At 43.4% G+C, this 25,559-nt stretch overlaps 1 protein-coding gene across 2 annotated transcripts in view; it reads left to right on the plus strand.

Moving 5' to 3' along the window:
* The first annotated feature begins 4,947 nt into the window (after positions 1–4,947).
* BCKDHB (branched chain keto acid dehydrogenase E1 subunit beta) overlaps positions 4,948–25,559 on the plus strand; it is a 275,645-nt gene continuing 255,033 nt past the window's right edge. Inside the window, exons 1-2 of one of the 2 annotated variants that reach the window (XR_016306628.1) lie at positions 4,948–5,125; positions 12,899–12,976. Coding sequence is in view for 1 of the 2 variants with exons in the window: in XM_089655349.1 (XP_089511475.1) it covers positions 4,984–5,125; positions 12,899–12,976 (220 nt within the window). In the remaining variant the exon portion in view is untranslated. The remainder of the gene's footprint in view (positions 5,126–12,898; positions 12,977–25,559) is intronic. The other variant, XM_089655349.1, reaches the window with a different exon arrangement.

Consider the following 25,559-nt stretch of genomic DNA (forward strand, 5'->3'; position numbering starts at 1 on the left):
AAACTGTTGGTGCTATATAAATCCTGTATAATAATAAAGACTCAACAACAAACATTTCCCAACGGCCTACCTTTGTCCATCCTCATCCTCCAAATCTAAAGAGAAAGGTATTCTCATAGCCAAAACCCTTTCCTGGCTATTCCTCAATCAGCACCGAGATCCGGAAGGCAGGTTCCTGCTTCTAAAGGGTACACTTAACACTCAAACATTTACCCTTGCAAACATTTATCTTTCCAATACAAACCAACTCCTAGTCCTGGAGACCTTCTTGATTATCTTGGAGATATTCCTTCAGGACACCCTTATCTTGGAGGGGGAATTTTTTCTACTGAAGCAATTGGCGATAACTTTGGTCTCTAAGACTAATATTGGCCAAATTATGCTCTGATCACGCTCCAACTTGTTCAGTCAAATTCATCTAAGATGCCTACAGGGCGGCTAAATGAAACACATCTTAAGGACCTGGAAATGGCCATGGGGTTTATTAGAGAACTCACTTCCTACTTTGCTATTAATACAGGTACTGTGACCAATCCCCTCTCTGTGTGGTCTGCTCACAAATGCTGCATTAGGGGGATTCCCATAAAACATGGCCATGCTACCAAACAAAGGTGTGCCAAAACCTTATCTGACCTCTTAGCAAGACTTCCTGTATTGGAAAGGCAACATAAAGACTAGCCTGAGGCAGAGTTGGTCCAGCTTAGGCAGGCCATCAGGAAACACTCTTTGTATATAGCAAAGCATTTATTGCTCAAAGCCCGTCGCTCATTTTATACCGAATGCGGCAACAAATGTGGCCACTTATTACCCAATGCTTTACAGGACAAATGCTCTCAATCTCATATCCTGGCCCTGCTCACTCCATCTGGATCCAAGGTGCATGCTTCACCAGACCTGGTGGAAGCTTTTCTTGATTTCTACTTTAAGCTTTATAATATATATTCAGGCTCCTTCTCTGGTCCGACACCTTCCTCCCCTATGATCATCCAGGATTACCTATGTGAGGCTAATCTACCTGCCCTTACAACTACAGACCAGGAGGCGCTCACCCAGCCTCTTACCATAGAAGAATTTGCATTGACCATAGCGGATACCCAACCAGGGAAAGCAGCCGGGTTTGAAGGGTTTTCACTTTTCTACTATAAAACATACCAGAATCACTTAGCGCCCCACTTTATCACATCCTTTATCACCATCCTGGATGGTGTCTCTAGTATCCCTACAGATATGTTGCTTGCCTCTATTTCTGTGCTCTCAAAACAAGGAAAAGACCCAATGCTGTGCTCCAATCACCAACCTATATCTCTTCTACATGGTGACATCAAATTCGTTACCAAAATCTTAGCCTCCAGATGAAATGCTCTGCTGCAATACCTAAACATGACAGACCAAGTTGGTTTTATCCAGACAAGGGAGGCAAGAGACAATACCATTCAGACATTAAATGTTATAGAGAATGCAAAGAGATCCCACATCCCCCTTTTACTCCTGTCCACTGACGCTGAAAAGGTATTTGATAGGGTGGATTGGAGGTTTCTTCAGGAGACACTTCGCTTTGTTGGGATGCTGACATCCATCCTGGCCTGGATTTCGGCCTTATATGCTAATCTTAGTGCTACAATTTGGACTTTTACGGGCCTCCCATTTTCTGTGGCCAACATGCTGGATTTCCATTAAGACTCTGTTAGCTTGACGAATACCTCTTGCACTAGATCTATCCAGCCTTCGCACTTCCTTTGTCCCATGCTCAAAACTGTGCTCTTCACTCTACAGCTTCACTCCTTTGAGGAGCTCTGCTTTAGCAAGGCACTGATCTGTGAATCCCTTTCGACATCTTACAAAAATCTATTAGACCTTCATACCACTGCTGACCTACCTTTCCTAGTGAAATGGGAGAGAGACTTGCAAACTAGGTTCACAGAACCCCAGAAGGAATACATACCTTTTTTTTGGGCAGAAATTCTCTCTTTGTGGTTAATATCGAGAAACTTCCTACAAAATTACCACGTGATGGTACAGAACCCCATCGGTCTTGGCCAAACTATTCCCCAATCAATATGACCATTGCTGGTGCTGCGAACAACACCCAGGCACTATCCTTCATATTTTCAGAGAATGCCCCAAACTTCAAACTTTCTAGCAACTGGTCCTTCGACTCATTCACAAATTTGCAGACACACTCCTATGTAAAAACCCAGCTGCAGTCTTATTTAACCCCACCCCATGTTGAAGAAGTGCTATCATTAATATCTTCTTAAACATGTTTAAAATGCAGTGCAGGTGCGCATACTGAGCCAATGGAAACAACAGTCTGCCCCTACTGTGGCCCAATGGCTTACAATAGTGAATGACAAGAAGACCTGACTTCTGCTATTCAAGACAAATCGGAGGAACATAAGACCAGGAAGTTTTATTGGGACCTTTCCTGCTTCTCAGATGAATAGCTCTAATACACATAGCTTTTGCTCTGTGCTTAAGACCTTGAGACCCCTTCTGCTTGCCAGGTACTGCTGTTCCCTACTCCCTGGGGAGAACTCTTCCTACCCTAAGACCTCCCCCTCTCCCCCTTTTTTTTTTTTCTTTCCCCTCTCTCTTTTATAATAACATGCTAAAAACCAGTATACTCAGACCCTAGTTTAACCCCTTGACACCGACGTAACACAAATATGTGGCTTCACAGAACTGAGCTATTTTCTGTGGGGCCGCATATTTGCGCACCTGTCGCATACCTGCGCACTCCAAGCGCAAAGACCGGGGTGTCACTGAGAGCCCCGGATCCCATTCTAACGATCAGGGCCCGGGACTCCCAATTCTGGGTCACCTGATTGTTGTGATATCCTCTGATTGGCTATCACAGTGATCTCCTCTGATTGGCTATCACAGTGATCTCCTCTGATTGGCTATCACAGTGATCAGTCACTGTGAAGCCTGCCCCCCTTGTTTTTTTTTACTCTCTGAATGGAGGAGAGAGATACATTGTATCTCTCTCTCCTTGCAGAGAGAGAAAAAAAAAACTGTTTGTAAAATAAATATTAAAAAATTAAATAGAAAATTAAGAAAAAATGCCTAGATCAAGGTTTGATCTAGTTCAGTGCCAGAGTTAGTGTTTGGGTCAAGGTCAGGGTCAAAGGTCAATATTTTTATATTTTTTAAAATTGGTATCAGTGTCAGTGTGTTTTAGGTAAAAAAAATAAAAACAAAATGAGCACTGTTATTTCTGGGCTGTAGTACAGGTACAAACAACAAATAGCATACACATATATGGTATCACTGTGATCGTCAAGAGCCGGAAAACTTATTTCGGGTTGTTCTTTGGTGGTAGGTTATGGTAGTAACAAGAAACACACAGCCAGGGGCGGACTGACCGTTTGGAAACATGGGCACTGCCCGAGGGCCCGGGGTCAGTAGGGGGCCCCATAAGATGCCCCTGGTACCTGTTTTCATAGGCTTTTTTGAGTTTGGGCAAGGACACAGGGGCCCCATGATCCCCTATTGCCCGGGGGCCCCATGAGTTGTCAGTCCACTCCTGCACACAGCTAAATTTTATTTTTTTTTTACTATTTTGGGTCAATTTTTCTTTGATAATAAAAATCAGGAGATATCCATTACCATTTACCACCAAATGAAAGCCCAATTTCTCCTGAAAAAAACAAGGTATAATGTACAAAGTAGTTGTGATGATATGTACAGTTTTACGAACACATGTCAAAGTTGCTAAATTGTGCTTAGGCATTAAGATTTGTTTTACCCTGGGGTGTGAAGGGGTTTATGACCTGCATCAGACTTCCCCCACTTACCGTGAACTTCTTTTGGAAATTGGAGGGACTCTCTTCCGTTGCAAGGAGAGTACTTACATAACTTGCCCAGAGAGATCCCCTCAATCATTCTACACTCACTGTATGGCAAGTGGGCTCCTTGTCCACATATGATTTCATTTTCTGATAACTTCCCCAAGCGGTCATATTTTTACCAGCATGTATACACACATTGATGGTACAAATGCTACTTTGTATGGCTTATCTGTTCTGTGAAGTTTCCATTTTATTGTATATAAAAAATAAATACATTTAATTTATGTACAGTGTTGCATGACTGCAATTTTCAGGCTACTTTCACACTGATTCGCTGCAAAAATGCTTCAATAACGCATAGGCATTTTTTAAGACACACATGACTTAAAACGGCACCAAAAACGCTTCTCAGGGGTGTTTTTCATGTGTTTTACATTGATTTCAATGGGAAGAGGCATTTTTGAGACTTTTTAAGGCACTTTTCAGGCGTTTTCCACTGATTCAATGGGAGGAGGCATTTTTGAGGCGCTTTGCAGGCGGTTTCCATTGATTTCAATGGGAAGAGGCGTTTTTTTTCCTCCCCAAACATGCCCCAAGCAGTTTTTACACCACACTGCAAGCACAACGCCTCGGGAAGCAGTTTTCTTGAGCTTTTCAGCCACTTTTTTTTAATGCAAAAACACTTGAAAAACTCCTCAGTGTTAAAAGCAGCCTTAAAGTAATGCAGCGCCTATTGCAAAAAAAAAGGCTTGGTCATGAAGGGGGTATATCTTCTGGAGGGCAAGTGGATAAACAATGGCGTGCCGTACAAACAGCAAAAAAGCAGCTCTGGAAAATTCGTGGCAAAGTTGCCAACTAAGGTATCTGGATGGCAGAATCCCCTGAAGAGATAGGATGTTGTCATAGAGTATCTCCTTAGCATTCACCAGTCTACAGTATCAATTTTGGCCGGAATGTGAGTGCAGCTCAGCGCATAACAGACCATTCATCACCTCAGCTCCTTCTACCTGAGGGAATGCTGCTGAGCCGGTCATATCAGCAGCACGTCACGTGGCAGCGCCCACAGACCCTGCTAGCTGATAGGCTAAGACTGATCTACCCCTCGTCTGCCTGCCCCCCGCTGGCGACCAATCACATTACCGATGCTCTATCTCCACCCTGTGCGCGTTGTTTAGTCTGTGTGAGTGAAAACATGGCGGCGTTCAGAGCAGTTGCAGGAACTGGGAGCCGGCTATCTCGCTGTGTGCTCAGCTGGGCTCGTTCTAACCTACAATGTTCCACAAGATCGGTGGCACACTTCACCTTCCAGCCGGACCCCGAGCCCAGCGAATATGGTGAGACAGGCATGTGTGTGACATTGTCGGGGGTGACATTGCTTCCTAGCAGCACAGCAAGTGTGTATGTTCTAAGCTGACTTCTGGTTTTATTTATTAAAGCAATGCTAGTGGAATCAGTGACCCCAGGACAGATTGGAGCAGGGGAGGACTGACAACTCATGGGGCCCCGGCCAATAGGGGATCATGGGGCCCCTGTGTCCTTGCCCAAACTCAAAAAAGCCTATGAAAAAGGAACCAGGGGCATCTCACGGGGCCCCCTACTGACCCCGGGCCCTCGGGCACTGCCTGAGTTTCCAAATGGTCAGTCCGCCCCTGGATTGGAGTGTCCTCTGTATTCTGCAGATGGATCAATGAAAGCAGTAGTATGCTGAAATCCCATTGTAGCCCATCATACTGGGGCTTTAGGGCTCATTCACACCTTTACTGTCTGTTGGTTGAATTAACACGTGCTGTAATGCCTGTTAAAGTGGCAATATATCTAATAAAGCTCACCTGTAGGTAACATGAATATCTCCTAAATGTGCACTGCTTAGGACAGTAGTTTCCAAACTGTGGCCTGAATGTGGCCCTTTGCTTGCCTCTATCCAGCCCACGGGGTACTATTCCTCCCACTAATATCAACAAGGAAGCACCATTTCTTCTACTATAGGCACTATGGGGCATTTTTTTCTTCCACTGACACCAATGATGGGGCACAATTCCTCCCACTGATATAAACAATTAGGTACTATTCCTCCAACTAATACCAATGCTGGGGCACTGTTCACCCCGCTGACACCAATGCTGGGGCACTGTTCACCCCGCTGACACCAATGCTGGGGCACTGTTCACCCCGCTGACACCAATGCTGGGGCACTGTTCACCCCGCTGACACCAATGCTGGGGCACTGTTAATCCCGCTGATGGGGCCCTGTTCCTCCCTCCAACACGAGTGATGGGGCCCTGTTCCTCCCGCCGACTGGCAGCAGGGATGGGTGTGAGGGGCGCGGCATCAGACCCCCCAGCCCTTCTCATCGACTTGTGACTGAAGGACTAGCTAATCTAAAACTGCGCTGCCACTTGCGTAACAATGCCACACTCAGCTGCACCCTGCACAAAGATATTCCAGCTCACTGGACCACAATCTATGTGCCGCAGCTTGAGAGGGATTGTTACTGGGTCAGGTTAATTACGCAAATAAACCTTCACACTGCCTTCACCACCTTTTTGTACAGAGAAGGAGGAAACTCACAAATCTTAGCAGTAACACTATGATGTTTGAATAAGCGTCTGTATACACAATCTCACCACAGGCAGATGTATGCAGAAGTTTAAAACACACAGTAGCACTCTTTAGAGACAGGGATTCTTGGTTTGCATTAAAGAGCTGTAGAAACAGTTCAACACTTTTCAGAAAATAAGATTTATTACTAAAAAGGTCAAAATGGTGCAATAAAAATATTTACAGAAAAAGATGTAGCATATATATATATATATATATATACATATATATATATATACATACATACATACATACATACATACATACACACACAGAGAGCAATAACACTACAGAGAGATAACAGAAGTTTAGAGAGGTAGAATACTTGCCAGAGTCCTTGGGTTAAGCAGATTCAAGTGTCCTGAACAAAAGGGTACCGTTTCTCCCAAAGTTGGTTCCTGATGTTAAAAGGGAGATCTCTTCATCTTACCTCTCTCAGGCCTGACAGCCTGTTTTCTAGTCCCCCAGCAGGAGGTTTCTACTGAAGCCAAGGGCCAATCGCCTCATTTGGGGAGGGGGTTTAGGCGGAGACCCCGGCTGTGACCCAAATCCCTCTCAAGTCCACACCATGGTCAATAACCTTCCATAGGTACATGTAGCATCCTATCCACTGGTAGAATAATGTGCAGACTCATATTCTGAATGTCCAGACACCAGATATGACATATCTGCCTGTGACGGTTAAAGAGATATCGCTTTCTGCTCTCGGGTAGACGTAATCTAGGGATGTAAGGTATCAGGTGACTCGCATTAAACTGACCTATCTGAATATATGCCTTGTTCTATTGTACCTATTTCCTGCCCGGAGTTATGAAATTGTATGACAAAGTGGTTTTCAAGTGGGATGTATTTTTTACTGCTATTCCGGAATGCTTTCAAGTCCAGTGACTGACGGGTTTATAGCTTTACGATCTGGCCAGAGCAAGAGTCTGTCAGACACCCTAGAACCAGCTAATTAGGTTTACAACCATGAAGGGTATCCAGCTGTGCCCTGTGCACTCCTGAACTCAGCACACACACAGATCACATGCCATTCAACAAAAAGGGAGGGGGGCGGATTTGGAGTGAGAATGACACAAGATGATGGATCTTGGCAACATGGTTGTCCGCGTCCATATCTGTGCGCACAATTGCTACAATGGGGCCCTGCTTTTCCCGCCGGCTGGCACCAGTGATGGGGGCACTGCTTTTCCCGCCTGCTGGCACCAGTGATGGGGGCACTGCTTTTCCCGCCTGCTGGCACCAGTGATGGGGGCACTGCTTTTCCCGCCTGCTGGCACCAGTGATGGGGGCCCTGTTTTTCCCGCCGGCTGGCACCAGTGATGGGGCCCTGTTTTTCCCGCCGGCTGGCACCAGTGATGGGGCCCTGTTTTTCCCGCCAGCTGGCACCAGTGATGGGGCCCTGTTTTTCCCGCCGACTGGCACCAGTGATGGGGCTCTGTTTTTCCCGCCTGCTGGCACCAGTGATGGGGCCCTGTTTTTCCCGCCTGCTGGCACCAGTGATGGGGCTCTGTTTTTCCCATGCGGCTGGCACCAGTGATGGGGCCCTGTTTTTCCCGCCGGCTGGCACCAGTGATGGGGCCCTGTTTTTCCCGCCGGCTGGCACCAGTGATGGGGCCCTGTTTTTCCCATGAGGCTGGCACCAGTGATGGGGCCCTGTTTTTCCCATGCGGCTGGCACCAGTGATGGGGCCCTGTTTTTCCCATGCGGCTGGCACCAGTGATGGGGCCCTGTTTTTCCCATGCGGCTGGCACCAGTGATGGGGCCCTGTTTTTCCCATGCGGCTGGCACCAGTGATGGGGCCCTGTTTTTCCCATGCGGCTGGCACCAGTGATGGGGCCCTGTTTTTCCCATGCGGCTGGCACCAGTGATGGGGCCCTGTTTTTCCCATGCGGCTGGCACCAGTGATGGGGCCCTGTTTTTCCCATGCGGCTGGCACCAGTGATGGGGCCCTGTTTTTCCCATGCGGCTGGCACCAGTGATGGGGCCCTGTTTTTCCCATGCGGCTGGCACCAGTGATGGGGCCCTGTTTTTCCCATGCGGCTGGCACCAGTGATGGGGCCCTGTTTTTGTGCTGTTCCTTCAGAGCTGCTTGCTGTGGGGGCACCCGACAGACAGGAGGAGCCAAGAGAGCCTGCGGGGGATCCAAGAAGAGGAGGAATGTTTATTTAAAAAAAAAAAAAAAGTACCCTTTTAGAGTCACTTTAAGGTAAGTTTTTCATACTGGCTTAACCTCAGAAAGATTTACAACCCCCCCCCCCCTTCATGACCAGCCCATTTTTTGCGATACACACACACACCTCAAAAAAAAAATTAAAGGAACACTTTGAAAATGCATCAGATCTCAATGGGGAAATATATCATGCTGGATATCTATACTGATATGGGCTGGGTAATGTGTTAGGAACGTTGTGATGCCCCATCGTTTGATGGAAATGAAAATTATCAACCTACAGAGGACTGAATTCAAAGACACCCCGAAAATCAAATTGAAAAAATTAAGCAGCAAGCTAATCCATTTTGCTCTGTAGTTTGTATGGCCCCACGTGCTTGTATGCATGCCTGACCATGTCAGGGCATGCTCCTAATGAGATGACGGATGGTGTCCTGGGGTATTTCCTCCCAGATCTGGACCAGATCATCTGTGAAAAGCACAGGGAGCCAGTTGTGGACCGGCCAATTCTGGTGTTCAATGGCAAATGCCAATCAATTTCTGTGGTGGCAGGCAGTGAGCACAGGGCCCACTAGAGGATGTCGGGCCCGCAGACCACCCGCATGAAATCTGTTTCTGATTGTTTGGTCAGACACATTCACACCAGTGGCCTGCTGGAGGTCATTTGTAGAGCTCTGGCAGTACTCATTCTTTTCTTCCTTGCACAAAGGAGCAGATACCGGTTCTGCTGATGGGTTAGGGACCTTCTACAGTCCTGTCCAGCTCTCCTAGAGTAACTGCCTGTCTCCTGGAATCTCCTCCATGCTCTTGAGACTGTGCTGGGAGACATAGTAAACCTTCTGGCAATGGCACGTGTAGATGTGCCATCCTGGAGGAGTTGGACTGCCTGTGCAACCTCTGTAGGGTCTAGGTATTGCCTCATGTTACCAGTAATGACACTGACCCTAGCCAAATACAAAACTAGTGAAAAACAGTCAGAAAAGATGAGTAGGGAAAAAAATGTCAGTGGCTTCCACCTGTAAAACCATTCCCGTTTTGGGGGTCCTCTCACTGTTGCCCATCTAGTGCACCTGTTGTTAATTTCATTAACACCAAAGCAGTTGAAACTGATTAACAGCCCCCTCTGCTACTTAACTGACCAGATCAATATCCCAGGAGTTTAATTGACTTGATGCTATACTTTGATTAAAAAGTGGTTCTTTAATTTTTTTGAGCCGTGTATATATTAGTAATGGCGGCATTAACGACTTAAAGCAGAACTGCGATATTGCAGCGGACAGTCTGACACTAACTGATACTTTGTGGAAACCAGTGACAATAGTACAGTGATCAGTGCTAAAAATATACACTGTCACTGTATTAATGACACTGGCTGGGGAGGGGTTAAACATCTAGAGCGATCAAAGGGTTAATTGTGTGCCTAGCCAGTATTTTTGTGTACTGTGTGTGCTGTTTTTACTAGGCACTATGCTAGATTTTATTGCCTGAATAAAATATAGCAGATTGCCATTGACAGAGGTAGAGCTGTGTTCTGTCAGTCTCCTTGGCGATCAATAGGTGCCGGTGCTCATCCATTGGCCGGTACCTGTTGATCGGCTTCTGCTGTGTCCAGTCACAGCAGAAGTGGTGCTCTGGCAGCAGGTGCACGCCCCCCCAGTGGCAGTAAATCTGGTATAGGGTGGACGGCAAGTGGTTAATGTTCTAGTATGCAATGTATACTAGAACAGTGTGCCTTTGCCTTGCAGGGGGGCAACTTTTTTTTTTTTTCAACCACTTCCTGTCCGAAGCAGTATAAACGGCCCCCGCATTCACTGCCTGTGTGCGCTCCCTGGGAGCGCTCGGCACCGCGATCCGGTGCCCGCTGTCCTCCGGACACAGCGGAACACCGATCACTGTACGGGACCTCTGTGTGAGGTCCCGATCATATGATCACTGATTGGCCAATCAGTGATCACATGAATAGAAGTAAACAAGATGTCACTTCCTGACATCATTGCTTATTACTTGTGAAATCTGTGAATGATCACAACAGCCTTGTACCATGTGACAAGCTGTGACCAATCGCAGCTCTCACAGTATTTCTCAATAGCTGAAAGAATGCAGCCAGAGAGGAGAAATGATTGCTTTTACAGCCTTTATGGGTATAAAAGTAATCGGTGTAAAAAATGAAAAACAAATCTTCATCACCCCCCACAAATAGTACAGTGTCACTATGGTGACATTGTACTGCTAGGATAAAGATAAGTTAAAAAAAATAAAATAATAATGTAAAAAATGTAGAAAAATTATCATTTTTAGTTATAAACTAATTTTTTTTACTAAAAAGTTAGCTGAATACGTTTTGGCCAAGATTTATGAAAAAAGATTATTTGTTTGCAAAATATCTATAAGAAACCCTCCCCCCCCCCCCTTTCCCCCCCTTTTTTTTCAAACTGTTTGGATTTTTCATTTATATAGCAAAAAAATAAAAATCCCAGTGGTGAATAAAGTAAAAAAAAATAAAGATATCTTTTTGAGAGAGATAAAGTTTTATCTCTCTCAAAAAAAATGCTAAAAAATTCATATGGGTGCAGTGTTGCATGACCGCGCAATTGTCATTCAAAGTGTAATAGCGCTGAAAGCTGAAAATTGGCCTGGACAGGAAGGGGGTAAAAGTGTCCGGACTTGAAGTGGTTAAGTTTGAGTCTACTACCGCTTTAATGGGTATTGCAGTGATCATGTTAACCTCTTGCTGCCTGCATAACACGTATGGTGGCAAAAGGGTGGGCTATAACCCTCACATGCTACATATATGCATTTCACCATCTTTTGCAGCACTCCACAACACATGGCACTGCATTACTATGTGCTGCACGCATGTGTGTACCCTAAGGATGAATTCATGCTAGAACGGACAGCTGCAAGAGTGCTTTACCTCTCCAGCAGCTGTCTGTTCCCAACTACAGTAGGGAGCAGTGTGGTGCACGATTTGGCACATTGCACAGCTCTTCTTTTTTTTGTTTATTTTTGTACAAATTTTATTTGAAGCGTCCAAAAGTACATTTCTTTGATGGTGTACAGCAGCTCACTGCACTAAAATGCAGCATGCTGGTCAGTGTGAATAGGACAGCCAGAAAACAGTTGTTTTCTGTGTATCCTTTGCAGTGACTAGCCCTTTAAAATGCAGTGAAATGCCTGTCACTGCAGTATGTGATTTGGTCATTACTGCGTTGGGGTGCTATTGAAAAGGCTGCCAGCACATATGTAGTAATACGTTACAACATGCTTTAAAACCCTAAATTGCAGAAGAATAGGTGTGAATGCGCCTTGACATATATTGTACAATCACATCATTCCCTGCCTTCAATGACTTAGTCTTAAGCGAGCCATAAATGGATCGAAATATGGCCAGTTCAGCAGGAACTGGAAGAAGTTTGGTCCATCTGTGGGCAGGCTTGTTGTACTGAAGTTGATGCATCGATCGACTTCAGTACAACCAGCCTGCTGTATTTTGGTTTTGTTTTCTTCGTGCAGTCAGTGTGGGTGGCTCTAACAAAAACCTTTTGTCACTGTGGGCCTCTTTCTTTACACTGACGCAATTAAGTCGGCAATCTAACAGAGCACTAAAAAGGGGTGGTGTGGGGACCAGTCACTCTTCAAGTGAGAGAACAGATATGATTGTCTAGTCCCCTACACAGTAAATTAATGCAGAACAGCTTCTGAATTAGCACTTTGGATACCAAGAGAATGGTGTTGCTGCTAGATAATTCAAGATATTATTATTTTTATTATTTATACATCTAATATTACCTAATATCTTGCCAAACATAGTTTTATCCCAGAGTGCAGTGATTGAAATAGATTTCGGAGACCTGGGTCTGAGAAAGGCCTAGCTCCTGCACTCATAACTTCCTAACAGCAGTATGCCTCTTCAAATTTACTGTTCTCTGTAGAATGACTATTTTTAGGGCTGACTAATGTCAGTTTTTTTCTTTTTCTTAATGAACAAGGCATAATCTGATGGCAGCTCAGTGTATACCCCAGAGGTTTTGAATTTTTTTTTTTTATAGAGGCTTGAGAGGTTCATTTTGATGCGGCTTAATGTTCCCAAAAGCCTATGTTCTGACCACATCCCTGTAATGGTAAGGACCAAATATTTATTTATGTTGAGCAGCCTTCATCTTGAATTCAGCATGGCTTTTTAATTTTTCTTATTTAGCTGAGCTCATCAGGTTTCCCAATCTTTTCTTAGAAATAAGAAAAGGTTGCTTGGTAAGCTCGCACTGCCAACAAATACCACATTATCTTTCTTGCATTCATTCATTCGGCTGACATGTTGTTTTTCTTTTGTTTACAGGTCTAACACAGAAAATGAATCTTTTCCAGGCTGTGCAAAGTGCATTGGACAATACCCTATCCAGAGATCCAACAGCAGGTACACTATTTTTCAGATGTGCAACATATCTGTTTGCTAATAAACCAAGATTTTTTTTACTGATATGCTTTTTGTTTCCTATTCTCAAAGATTTGATGCCACGTGATATGGTTGAATAACCAGTGCATTAGTGTTGAAGGAGCATGTTGCATTCTAAATATGGGTGTAACAGGCTGCTATTAGTCCCACACTCCATGATAGTGGCAGGGGATCCTCTCCCTGCACCCGCTGTTAGATTTAAAAAAACATGCATAGCCTTGTCATTCATACATTCACAGGAATCTGAATGAATGACAAGTCTCGTCTGCCACTGTCACAAACTTCTTGTAGTTCTCAATGAACTGTGGGGACACTGGTGAGCTCTCTTGTAGTTTATTGATACTTTCTACAGCTTTCAAACAGCCCGTATAGAAGTTGGGGCTGAAAACTGTAGTGGGCATCAGCTGATGTAGGCTCCCGAGATAAAAAAAAAAAAAAATGTTTTTTTTACCTGCTAAAACACCCTCTTTTTATTCATTTTTGAAAGGTGAGCTTATCCTTATTAAAATAAACATGCATGAAAGTGGTACACCAAATTAGAAAGATTACAGAAATTGATATTAGTCTGGACCCTGGAACCTGCCTTTTACATAATACAGAAATAACAGTAAATAAATATAAAGAATCAGGAGCATGGTACTTTTTAAATGCAGCCAAGGGATTGATTCCAAAGTTTTGGCATCAAGTAGAAGCTCCAAAAAAACAAGACTGGATAGATAGAGTGGACTATATTGTAAGATTAAAGAAACTGTTTTATACCCAGGAAGATGGTTTGGTGATATACCATGCGAAATGGGAAAAATGGGAAGAGTTTAGATCAAGGGTGAGTGGATGAGAATAAGGCCTCTCTTTTTCCTGCCCCTCTGTGGTGAGAGCACGATTTAGAGCCTCTTTCTCTCTTTCCAAAGAGCGGTAGTTGAAGGCTGGGGTGGGAGGGGAGGGAGGGGGATGACTTTAGATTTTATTAATGGGGGGGTTGGGAGAAATAAGGAAAATATGGGAAATTAATGTACAAGTTAGATATTGTTGTTGTATGAATGTAAAGAATTTATATTGTAGATTTTAATTTTCCTAATATTTTGAAAATCAATAAATATTCAAATTAAAAAAAATAAATAAACATGCATGATGTCTGTTTTAATCACCTTATATCAGACCTAGAGATTTTAGCTGTTGCATGTAAACCTAGTTTAAAAAGATAGTGTTTCCATTCTCTTTTTCCAGATTAGTTTCCAGATGGCCGAGGACAGCCACAAATATATATGTTATTAAATTATACATATTTTATTTCAGGGTGCTTTCTAAGCAGCTCAAAGATGTCTAAGAAGGGTTATAAATTATTTGTCTCTAACATCTGAGGCTGAGATATATCCATTTAGAAATTTTGTATTTTCCAGTGTATAAGTGAACAGCAGGCGTGCATATACAGTATGTGGTTCACATTCAGTCATCTCATACATAGCATCCAATTCGATTTGGCCATCGCTTGCATCCTGGATGAAGCAAAGGGTGACCTGCTCTGTGCTTGTGTGCTCCATTAGGAGCAGTCATATTTTTTTAGCTTCTGAAGTTACCAGAGCATTTGTGAGGGACAGTTTCATATGGTTTTCCCTGGAATTCATAAAGAGCATTGAAAATATGTAGAGATCTTTCTTGTGGTAGTGTAACAAATATTTGGATACATGTACATGTCGTCAGTGGTGAAGCTAGACATTCTTTCACCCGGGGCAAAGTTTGGTGCCCCCATGAGAGAGAGGTTCTTCATCCACACACACCCAGCTCCCTGCCAAGAGAGAGAAGTTCAAGTGTAATAAATCCATAATTAAGCAATAGGATGGTAATCATATTAAATGTATATAGTAGTAATTTTAAAGTTTTGATAATAGTGGCTCACTGTAAATGTAACGTGAAGGCCTACACAGTCACCGAGTAGGTGAGGTATGAATGAGGTGATTTCAAGCCTCACTCCCATAGTGGATTAGAAAGGGTGTTGCTGGGGAAAAAAAGTGAGCCAAGAAGTGGGTCTTTATTAGGCCTGCTTCTGTGCACTCTTATATCCCGGTGGTGCCCTGCATGGCAGCTAGGGTTGCCACCTTTTTCTTAAAGCCAAACCCAAACACTTTAGTGGCACTCTGCAATTTTTTGTTTTTGTAGGATTGCAAAAGACCTGGGACACCTTTTGGGTGCACCAAAAAAAGTAGTAATGCGATGCATGTAGCGAGCTGCGATGAATATTGGGTGTGGCCAAATTGTTTTAACAGTGGGGGCTTAAAGGGGCTCAGTTAAATAAAACAAAAGCATTCTTGTACACATATGCTAAGATTAATAAAACCTCACTGTAAAAATATGAACTTGGCCTACCTTTTTAAAGTGATACTAAGGTTGTGTGTGTGTTCGTTTTTTTTTTTTTTCTTTTAAAATTACAAACCTGTTATCCTTATCTGCTCTGTGCAATGATTTTGCACAGAGCAGCCCATATACTCCTTTTCTCGGGTCCCTGATGGCGCTCCTGGCCTCTCCCTCCATTTTGGTCCTCCCACAGCAAGCAGCTTGCTATGAGGGCACTCGAGCAGGAGCACTCCTGAGCCGTGGCTGTGTGTGCAAATTCACACAGAGCCGTGGCTCGGCCCCACCCCTCCATCTCCTGGCTCATTGGCTGTGATTGCATCGAGAGGGCGCTCAGGTAAGTGTTAGGGAGGGTTGCTGTACACAGAAGGTTTTTTTACTTTCATGCATATAGTGCATGAAGGTAAAATACCTTGAGCCCTTAGAACCACTTTAAAAGTGGATAGTATCAGTCAGTGGACCGTGGACAGTGTCAGTAGAGCTGTGGATGGTGTGTGGACAGTGTCAGTCAGTGGGGCAGAGGACTATGCCTGTCAGTCGGCAGTGTCAGTCATTTTTAAAAAAAAAAATGAAAACTTTTTTTAGAGCCTGGAGCCTGGGCAGCAGAAAGAAGTGGAACCTGGATGGGAGGTGGGGTGGCATTTACTAGAACCAATGGGCTGTATTTTTCTCCTGCAGCTGCTGAATGCAGGAAGAGAGAGTAAATGCCACCCCTCCTCTCCAGGTGTCAGCAGGGTAGAACAATGAAGAATGGGATCTTTTAAAGTGACAACTTTGGCAGTGCTGACCACTGTTGAAAACTCGAACAATGGTGAATCTGCTGAAAAAAAAAATTCAGCCTTGCAACTCAGTTTTCCATTGGACTATGCAGCCAATCCAAAAATAAAATCCTCCTCACATGGAAGACAAGGGGGCAGCTTTATATATTAAAAAGAAGAAAATAAAAAGTGTGTGTTGTTGTTAACAAAGCTTTCATCACTGACACAGCTAGCACTACAAACAATGCTGAGGGGGGAGGAGCCAGGACATCCATGCAGAAAAGGGATAGACGGGAGCCCAGCATTGGATGCCGACGAGTGGAGGGCCGTGTCAGGGAGAGGAGTGCTCCTCCTGCCAAACGCCTCCGATCCTTCCCCAGCACTCCGCTCCCCATTCCCTCCATTGACTTCAATGATCCTCGGCTGCTGGAATGAGTTCCGCAACATGTGAGATACTGTTTGCTGTCTCATCCCATCTCTCCCTGCCGTTCCCTCGGTGCTGGATCTCTTCAGTGTCTGTAGCTCTACCACTTGTGATGTGGAGGAGATTGGGTGCCGGGGGAGCAGCAGGTGGAGATTGGAGGAGACCGGCGGCGCCCCTCATAATGCGGCACCCGGGGCAGATGCCCCCAGCCACCCTCTAGTTTCGACCCTGCATGTTGGTAAAGTGTATAAGAATCTGTTGTAACTATGACAGAATGTTTGAAAACATCTCTTCTGTGAAGTGGAAAAGTTGTTTAGGCAGAGAACCTATTTGGAGCTTGGAGAGTAATGAAATGGACCAAATATCAGTTCCTCAGGAACGTAGACATGTTTTGTTACATAATAATCTCAAAAATATGACACCATAAACCATTTACTCAAACAAGTGTTCTTTACCTCCACTCTCCCAAATACTCTTCCAGGCAGCTACTTGAGACATGTTTGACCCTGCCTTCAACAGAAAACCCAAACCAAAAAGAGATTAAAAAGCATCTCCCTCCCCCTCATCCTCCGTTTTTGTGTATCCAACCATACAGGAGTGCACTTCATCATGTTTGTTTTTGTTTCCCCTTGGTCTGATAATTGTGGTTGTTGGGTCTCCCTCAGGTGACAAGGTCCTGGCATGTCTGTTTTCCTGCTCAGGTTGCTTAACTGAGGGCTCTTTCTCTTAAAAACTTGTGCTGGACCTTGCTGCTCAACTGATGCAGGCAGTTGCAGCAGTCTGTTTTTTTTTTTTGGCCTGTTCTTTGTGACGTGGTAATGGTGCTTGTGGTCATTGGTCCTCTTGAGGGATTTTGTGAACACGGTGGTATTTCTTTATGAATTTGTCAACCATGGTGCCATATAGTAAAAGTCTCACAAATTGGAACCACTTTTATTTGTGGCAGGCATCGGTGCTTCTTGCTATACCCATACTACTAGAAATGTGTTGCAAATTAGTTATGGAATAGTCCTCATTGACTTTTTATAACACTGCTCACTGCAGTTCACAGCAGATTGTAAACATCCTGACATTGTCAAACATATGATTACTACTTTAGCTAAGCTGCTTGATATATACACTGTGTGCACAATTATTGGGCAAGTGAGTATTTTTACCAAATCATAATTTTTATGCATATTGTCCAACTCCAAGCTGTATAAACTTGAATGCTTATTGGATATAAGCATAATAAGTGATGTGTAATGAGGGAGGGTGTGACCTAAGGAGATCAACACCCTATATGAAGGTGTGCATAATTATTAGGCAGCTTTTTCTCTCAGTTAAATCTTTTTTGGCCCATTTTGTCTGACTTTGAAAAGTCAAAAATTGTAAAAAATCTTTGAGGTGTTCAGCACTTTTTAAATTGCTAAGATATTGCAGTGTGATCACAAAACCATCAGACGTTTGGTTGCAAATAGTCAACAGGGTCGCAAGAAACGTGTTGAGAAAAAGATGCAAATTTACTGCCAAATATTTGAGAAGAATCAAATGTGAAGCTACCAGGAACCCATTATCCTCCAGTGCTGTCATATTCCAGAACTGCAAACTACCTTGAGATCCCAGAAGTACAAGGTGTTCAGTGCTTCAAAACATGGCCACGGCAAGGAAGGCTGAACACAAGGAACACAAGGAAGGCAACCACCACTGAACAAGATACATAAGTTGAAATGTCAAGACTGGGCCAAGAAATATCTGAAGACAGATTTTTCATAGGTTTTATGGACTGATGATGAGTGACTCATAAGGGACCAGATGGATGGGCATGTGGCTGGATCAGTAACGGGCACAGAGCTCCACTCAGATGCCAGCAAGGTGGAGGTAGGGTACTGGTATGGGCTGGTATTATTAAAGATTAGCTTGTTGGACCTTTTTGGGTTGAAGATGGACTCAAAACCTACTGCCAGTTTTTAGACATTTTTCTTCAAGCAGTGGTACAGGAAAAAGTAGTCCTCTTTCAAGAAGACCATGATATTTATGCAGGACAATGCTCCATCACATGCATCGAAGTACTCCACTGCGCAGCTAGCCAGTACAGACTTTAAAGATGAAAGAATGACGACGTGTGGGCACTTCTTAAACGGGAGCTTTATGGTGAAGGAAAACAATATACAGTCAGGTCCATAAATATTGGGACATCGACACAATTCTAACATTTTTGGCTCTATACACCACCACAGTGGATTTGAAATGAAATAAGATGTGCTTTAATTGCAGACTGGTAGCTTTAATTTGAGGGTATTTACATTCAAATCAGGTGAACGGTGTAGGAATTACAACAGTTTGCATATGTGTCTCCCACTTGTTAAGGGACCAAATGTAATGGGACAATTGGCTTCTCAGCTGTTCCATGGCCAGGTGTGTGTTAATCCCTCATTATCCCAATTACAATGAGCAGATAAAAGGTCCAGAGTTCATTTCAAGTGTGCTATTTGCATTTGGAATCTTTTGCTGTCAACTCTCAAGATGAGATCCAAAGAGCGGTCACTATCAGTGAAGCAAGCCATCATTAGGCTGAAAAAACAAAACAAACCCATCAGAGAGATAGCAAAAACATTAGGCGTGGCCAAAACAACTGTTTGGAACATTCTTAAAAAGAAGGAACGCACCGGTGAGCTCAGCAACACCAGAAGACCACGGAAAACAACTGTGGTGGATGACCGAAGAATTCTTTCCGTGGTGAAGAAAACACCCTTCACAACAGTTGGCCAGATCAAGTACACTCTCCAGGAGGTAGGTGTATGTGTGTCAAAGTCAACAATCAAGAGAAGACTTCACCAGAGTGAATACAGAGGGTTCACCACAAGATGTAAATCATTGGTGAGCCTCAAAAACAGGAAGGCCAGATTAGAGTTTGCCAAACGACATCTAAAAAAGCCTTCACAGTTCTGGAACAACATCCTATGGACAGATGAGACCAAGATCAACTTGTACCAGAGTGATGGGAAGAGAAGAGTATGGAGAAGGAAAGGAACTGCTCATGATCCTAAGCATACCACCTCATCAGTGAAGCATGGTGGTGGTAGTGTCATGGCGTGGGCATGTATGGCTGCCAATGGAACTGGTTCTCTTGTATTTATTGATGATGTGACTGCTGACAAAAGCAGCAGGATGAATTCTGAAGTGTTTCGGGCAATATTATCTGCTCATATTCAGCCAAATGCTTCAGAACTCATTGGACGCCAGCCAGAGTTTTTTAAGGGAAAGAAGTGGAATGTTATGCAATGGCCAAGTCAATCACCTGACCTGAATCCGATTGAGCATGCATTTCACTTTCTGAAGACAAAACCGAAGGGAAAATGCCCCAAGAACAAGCAGGAACTGAAGACAGCTGCAGTAGAGGCCTGGCAGAACATCACCAGGGATGAAACCCAGCGTCTGGTGATGTCTATGCGTTCCAGACTTCAGGCTGTAATTGACTGCAAAAGATTTGCAACCAAGTATTAAAAAGTGAAAGTTTGATTTATGATTCTTATTCTGTCCCATTACTTTTGGTCCTTTAACAAGTGGGAGGCACATATGCAGACTGTTGTAATTCCTACACCGTTCACCTAATTTGGATGTAAATACCCTCAAATTAAAGCTGACCGTCTGCAGTTAAAGCACATCTTGTTCGTTTCATTTCAAATCCATTGTGGTGGTGTATAGAGCCACAAATGTTAGAATTGTGTTGATGTCCCAATATTTATGGACCTGACTGTACCTCTCTGAACAGTATCTGGGAGGCTGTGGTTTGTGCTGCACAAAAAGTTGATCGTCAACAGATCAAAAAACTGACAGACTCCATGAATGGCTATATTGGTCGCTTTTTTTTTTTCTTCTCTCTTTAATGTCTATTTGTAAATTGTGACTTGTTTATTATCCTCACTTTAACAGATGAAAATGAACAAGTGAGACGGGAAAATTTTCATTTAGTTGCAAAATAATTCTGCACACTAATAGTTGCCCAATAATTATGCACCATAGATATACTCCTACGAAAGCCAAAACCTCACTTTTTTTACTTTCATAAATATTCAGGTTTAAAGTTTTTTTTTTTAACATTTTGGATTGACTGAGAGCACTGTAGTTGTTCAATAATGAAATGAATCCTCAAAAATACAACTTGCCTAATAAATGTGCACACAGTGTAGATGGCTTTTTATTAAATACAAGCTATTAGGTCTTACGCACACAGCCAACTGGGGTTGTACAATGTTATTTCTCTGCCTGGAACCTACTGATGCTGCTTATAGTCCGCCATAGAAATCAGTGGCTGTTGGTATATGCTAGTACATATGTATAGGCTGCATCTAAGGTCATATGTCGCACGTGTACAGGCTGTGCATGTTTTTATACAAGTGCCAATGTATACCCCTGTACAGGTACTGATTTCTGTGGGAGGTTGTATGCAGAATCTGTGGCTCCTGGGTGGGTAAATACACCCACATTTTACATTTTATGGCCCCAGGCATTCGTGTGCATGGGGACTTACGCAACCCTGAAAAATCTCTCTAGTTTCTTTGTATGAAGTGTACTACTATAAATTACGGCATCTGGTTGGGACCATTTAAACCAGTGCTTTTCAAAATTTGGGGGAGCTACCTCCTGAAGGGTGCCATGACACTGCAAGGCAAAAAAAATGGTAATGCTTGTTTGAAGACAGAAGAAACCCTTCCTTTTATCGTATCATGCTGGTCATCCAATGTGATAAAATCGGGAGACTTCAACACACCACCTTGCAGTCCTCCCAGCTAAACTTGTCTTCTTACATCTGGTATGCTATCCTAAACAATACCACTGGTCCAGACAAATGTGCAGGGTTATTTGGCTTTGGAGAGTTGGACATTGTAACTGAAGGTTTCTGATGTGGCTTTGAGAGACAGATTTGATACTGAGAGGTTAGGGAGCTGTGTTTTGGGTGGCAGATATTTTGCATTACATGGGGAAGAGATGTTGCAGGGGAAAGAGGAGGTGTTTTATGGGGGGGCAGATATATGGGTTCACTCCAAGGTGAGATGATGCAGGGGACTGGATGTGTTTTCAATGGGTAGATTGTTGCTTCACATGGGGTTGAGATGATGCAAGGGAAGGGTGCCGCACTCCTGTAACAGGTTGTAAACAAGTAGGTGGTTTTGGCTGAAAAAGATTGTCCTCTGTCCTCGGGCCCCTTCTCTTCTCCATCTACACCTCCTCCCTCGGCAAACTGATACACTCCCACGGCTTCAACTCTCACATCTACACCGATGACACGCAAATTTGGGGGGGGGGGGGGAGGCAGAAAAGTGGAGCTTACAATTTTGGGTGGAACTCCACTTTAACCGCATGCCCTTCGTCCTATAGCAGAAGTACTGCTGCAGGGCTGCGCAAAATCACGCGTGTGCGTGTCTGCAAAAGAAAACTCTATTTGTGGGGGGGGGGGGACGACAAATATCAGTATGTACAGCATTGCATGACCATGCAATTGTCAGTAAAAGTAACGTAGCGCCGTATCGCAAAATATGGCCTGGTCAGGAAGGGGGCTAAATCCTCTGGAGGACAAGTGGTTAAAGTGGCTGTATACCTCAGACATGAAAAATGAACAAAGCATATCTCTTTAAAGTGTGTACTTGCCCCATTTAAGAACTCTGTCATTTCTGTCGCTTCTTTGTTCCGCTATCAGCATGAATCACTTCTGACAAGTTTTCCTGGCCCCAAGAAAAAAAAGTTCCGGGAGGGAGCTCTGGCACACAGCCTGTGACTGACATCCTCAGAACTATTCCTGTGTTTTGACTGAAGGGGGTGTGTCCCTTCCCTCCAATCAGCTTCACAGCTCTCCTCACTGAGTTCTGCAGTGTGTAATTTTCAGCTCTCTGCCCTTTGTTTTCTAAAAGCTCAGACAAGCTTTATAAATTATGGACGTTGAACAGCTGTAGAGAAGAGAATGCTATAGATACAACTTATGAAGGAGGATTTGTTTTTTATTTCTATGCATAACCTGACTAGTCACTTAACTGAGTATATGTAAGTTTACAACCACTTTAACTTTTTTAAAATGTGCATCTTGGCGTTCATTCTTGGCATACCTCTGTGCCAGGATGAATTGACTCCCATGTGCATGTGTGGAGGTTGCATCATTCCAGGCCAGACGATTAGGAAGGCTGAAGATGCCAAACGCTGTAAAAAAACCATGTGCTAATATAAATACATAAAATGTATTTATTTTTCTCTGTGAACTTGGCTTTTAAAATGCCTATTTGCATGGAAGCATTGAAAATGCTTTATCACTCTAAGAGGAAAAAGTAGAAGCTTTAGATTGAATTCTATTGCTGCTGTTGTTGACCTTCTAGGAATATTATTTTCCTGGATGTTTTTTCCCTGTAGCTTCCCTAGTGGTCTGATTATGTCAGTATTGAGCTGTGCTCAAAGCGGTAAATTTTTTTGCATGGAAATATGTAGTTTTTTTTTTTTATTGTAGGCCTGTAATTTTTAGGAATAACACACTGAAATCTGTCCGAACAAGAGTCTAGTAAAATTCCGGGTATGTTAAAATTTGAAACATGAAATCATAAATTATAATTTAAGAAATAATAAAAAATAATATAAATGTAATTCAATAATATAATCAAACCAAAAACACTGAAATTTGAAATATAGCGCCTAGTTCGCCCATCACTGAGCAAAGTCACAAAATCTTTTTCAGTGTCTGATGACAAATTTCCCCACGAATCATTATCACTCAATTCTGCAAGTGATTCTAATTTACTATCGCTGTTCTCTAGCTGGTCTAAAACAGCTTTTGACCTAAAGGGACGCTTTTTGGACGCCATGGACATTTCTCAGTTTCCAGGCAGAAAGAACAGTAAAAATGCAGGCAGGGCACAGGACAAAGCAGTAGGGACAAAATGTATGTGAAATGCTTTGAAAAAGTAATGTTTTACTATGTGATTTTAGTGAATGTCACTTTTAAAACTACCCGCCAGTTCCATCCCCGTACGTCCCGACATCGCAGGGAACGGAACCCGGAAAACAGATGCTGGCATCGGCCGGAGGACATTGCTGGGGACACTGCAGGGAGGACATCGCGGGAGCGAAGGACAAGGTAAGTGCAGAAGAGATCCCGGAGCAGCGCTGCAGGGTATTCCTGAGTGTAGCTCAGGGTTACTGCTTGTGGTGCTGAAACTTTACCCCGAGCTACACTCGGGAATACTGCCAGGGAGGTTAAATGTTTCTCAAACATTTTAAAGTGCTTCTAAACTGAGCACCCTGCATTCACTATATCTTGTCTCCCACAGTACACAGAACATTGAAGTGCAATTATACCTTTTCTCATCAGCAGTTAGATCAGTCTTGTGACTTCTATCTGTGTCCAGCCCAGCACTAGCTAAAGCTTGTAGGAGGAGTTTTATTTCTGCTGTAGGAGGATGGAAATCCCCTGACCTCTGTCTGGACAGTGCTGATTGGTCCTGTGCTGATTACATGCACTCTCCCAAGAAAAAAAAAAACCCTCTAGCAATATACACCAAACTGAGCATGTGCATGCCTACAGTTCAGTCTGGAGATAAGTGGTGGTCGCTTGAAAAAGGGGAGGAACAGAGAAGAACGGATCAAACAGCCTTTTTACACAATGCAGAGGATTGACCCCTTAGGTTCTACAGTTAGTATAACAAGCATGCTTTACTGCATATACAGACTGATTTTACTGTTGTGGGTTTAGTAACACTTTACCATGGAGCAATAATGCATAGCCACGGGTGTTCAAGGCCAAGAGGACAGCATCAAACAAGTTAATTTTTCTTTGTGCTCTGATTATCAAGTGTGGCTGCTCCCCCGTAAAGTCTACACTGAATAGAGATTGCTTGTTTTGGGAATAAAGCTGCACATGCAACTATTTAGTCATATTAATTTGAAAGTGGATTTTATGTACCAAGTGTGTCTTTAAATAATCTTAATGCAAGTTCCTATTTCTCTTGAGCTCGATTTAATTTCGAATATGATGCCAGTTTGTATAACCATAATAATTGTTTGTCACGTTCACCAAGAAGAAACAGCTTGACAGTGCTTTCTTCACTTCTAATTAACTTCACATATTTGTGGCTGTCTAACACACAACACAGGACATGAAAATGATGCTGTCAGATTCTTTTAACATGCTAGTTTCTAAAATGTCACACTCACAGCTTTGTGACACTCGGCACAGCTTGTGAGAGCACTAAAATAATAAAAAAAAAATCAGTTGTCTTGCCTACTCATGTTTCAATGACATGATCTTCAAGACAACCATGTGATCAAGCACAACAGTGAACATGCAGAGCTGTTGTTGAGCTGAGACTGTTAAATTGACTGTGGCAGACAGACTTGTAGTTCTCAATGGTGTAGAAGTGCAGTAATTACCATATTGTAGTCTATGAACATTTTCTCCCAGCTCACCAGCTGCACGCCCATACAGAGGTATGGGCAGGGAGCTGGAGGAAGAGTTGCAGGAGCCTGATATTGCACCCACTATCCACAGATTGCAGATGCCTTCCAAGCTCCTTGTTGAAATAAGTTAACTGCACATTTTTTTTTTCCATGCAAAAATAAGTGGATATGTACAGTCAGGTCCATAAATATTGGGACATCGACACAATTCAAACATTTTTGGCTCTATACACCACCACAATGGATTTGAAATGAAACGAACAAGATGTGCTTTAACTTCAGAATGTCAGCTTTAATTTGAGGGTATTTACATCCAAATCAGGTGAACGGTGTAGGAATTACAACAGTTTGCATATGTGCCTCCTACTTGTTAAGGGACCAAAAGTAATGGGACAGAATAATAATCATAAATCAAATCAGTTTTTAATACTTGGTTGCAAATCCTTTGCAGTCAATTACAGCCTGAAGTCTGGAACGCATAGACATCACCAGACGCTGGGTTTCATCCCTGGTGATGCTCTGCCAGGCCTCTACTGCAACTGTCTTCAGTTCCTGCTTGTTCTTAGGGCATTTTCCCTTCAGTTTTGTCTTCAGCAAG

The sequence above is a fragment of the Staurois parvus genome, unplaced genomic scaffold (assembly GCF_062004578.1).
Source record: "Staurois parvus isolate SC_StPar_1 unplaced genomic scaffold, SC_StPar_1.0 ptg000834l, whole genome shotgun sequence".
NCBI lineage: Eukaryota > Metazoa > Chordata > Amphibia > Anura > Ranidae > Staurois > Staurois parvus.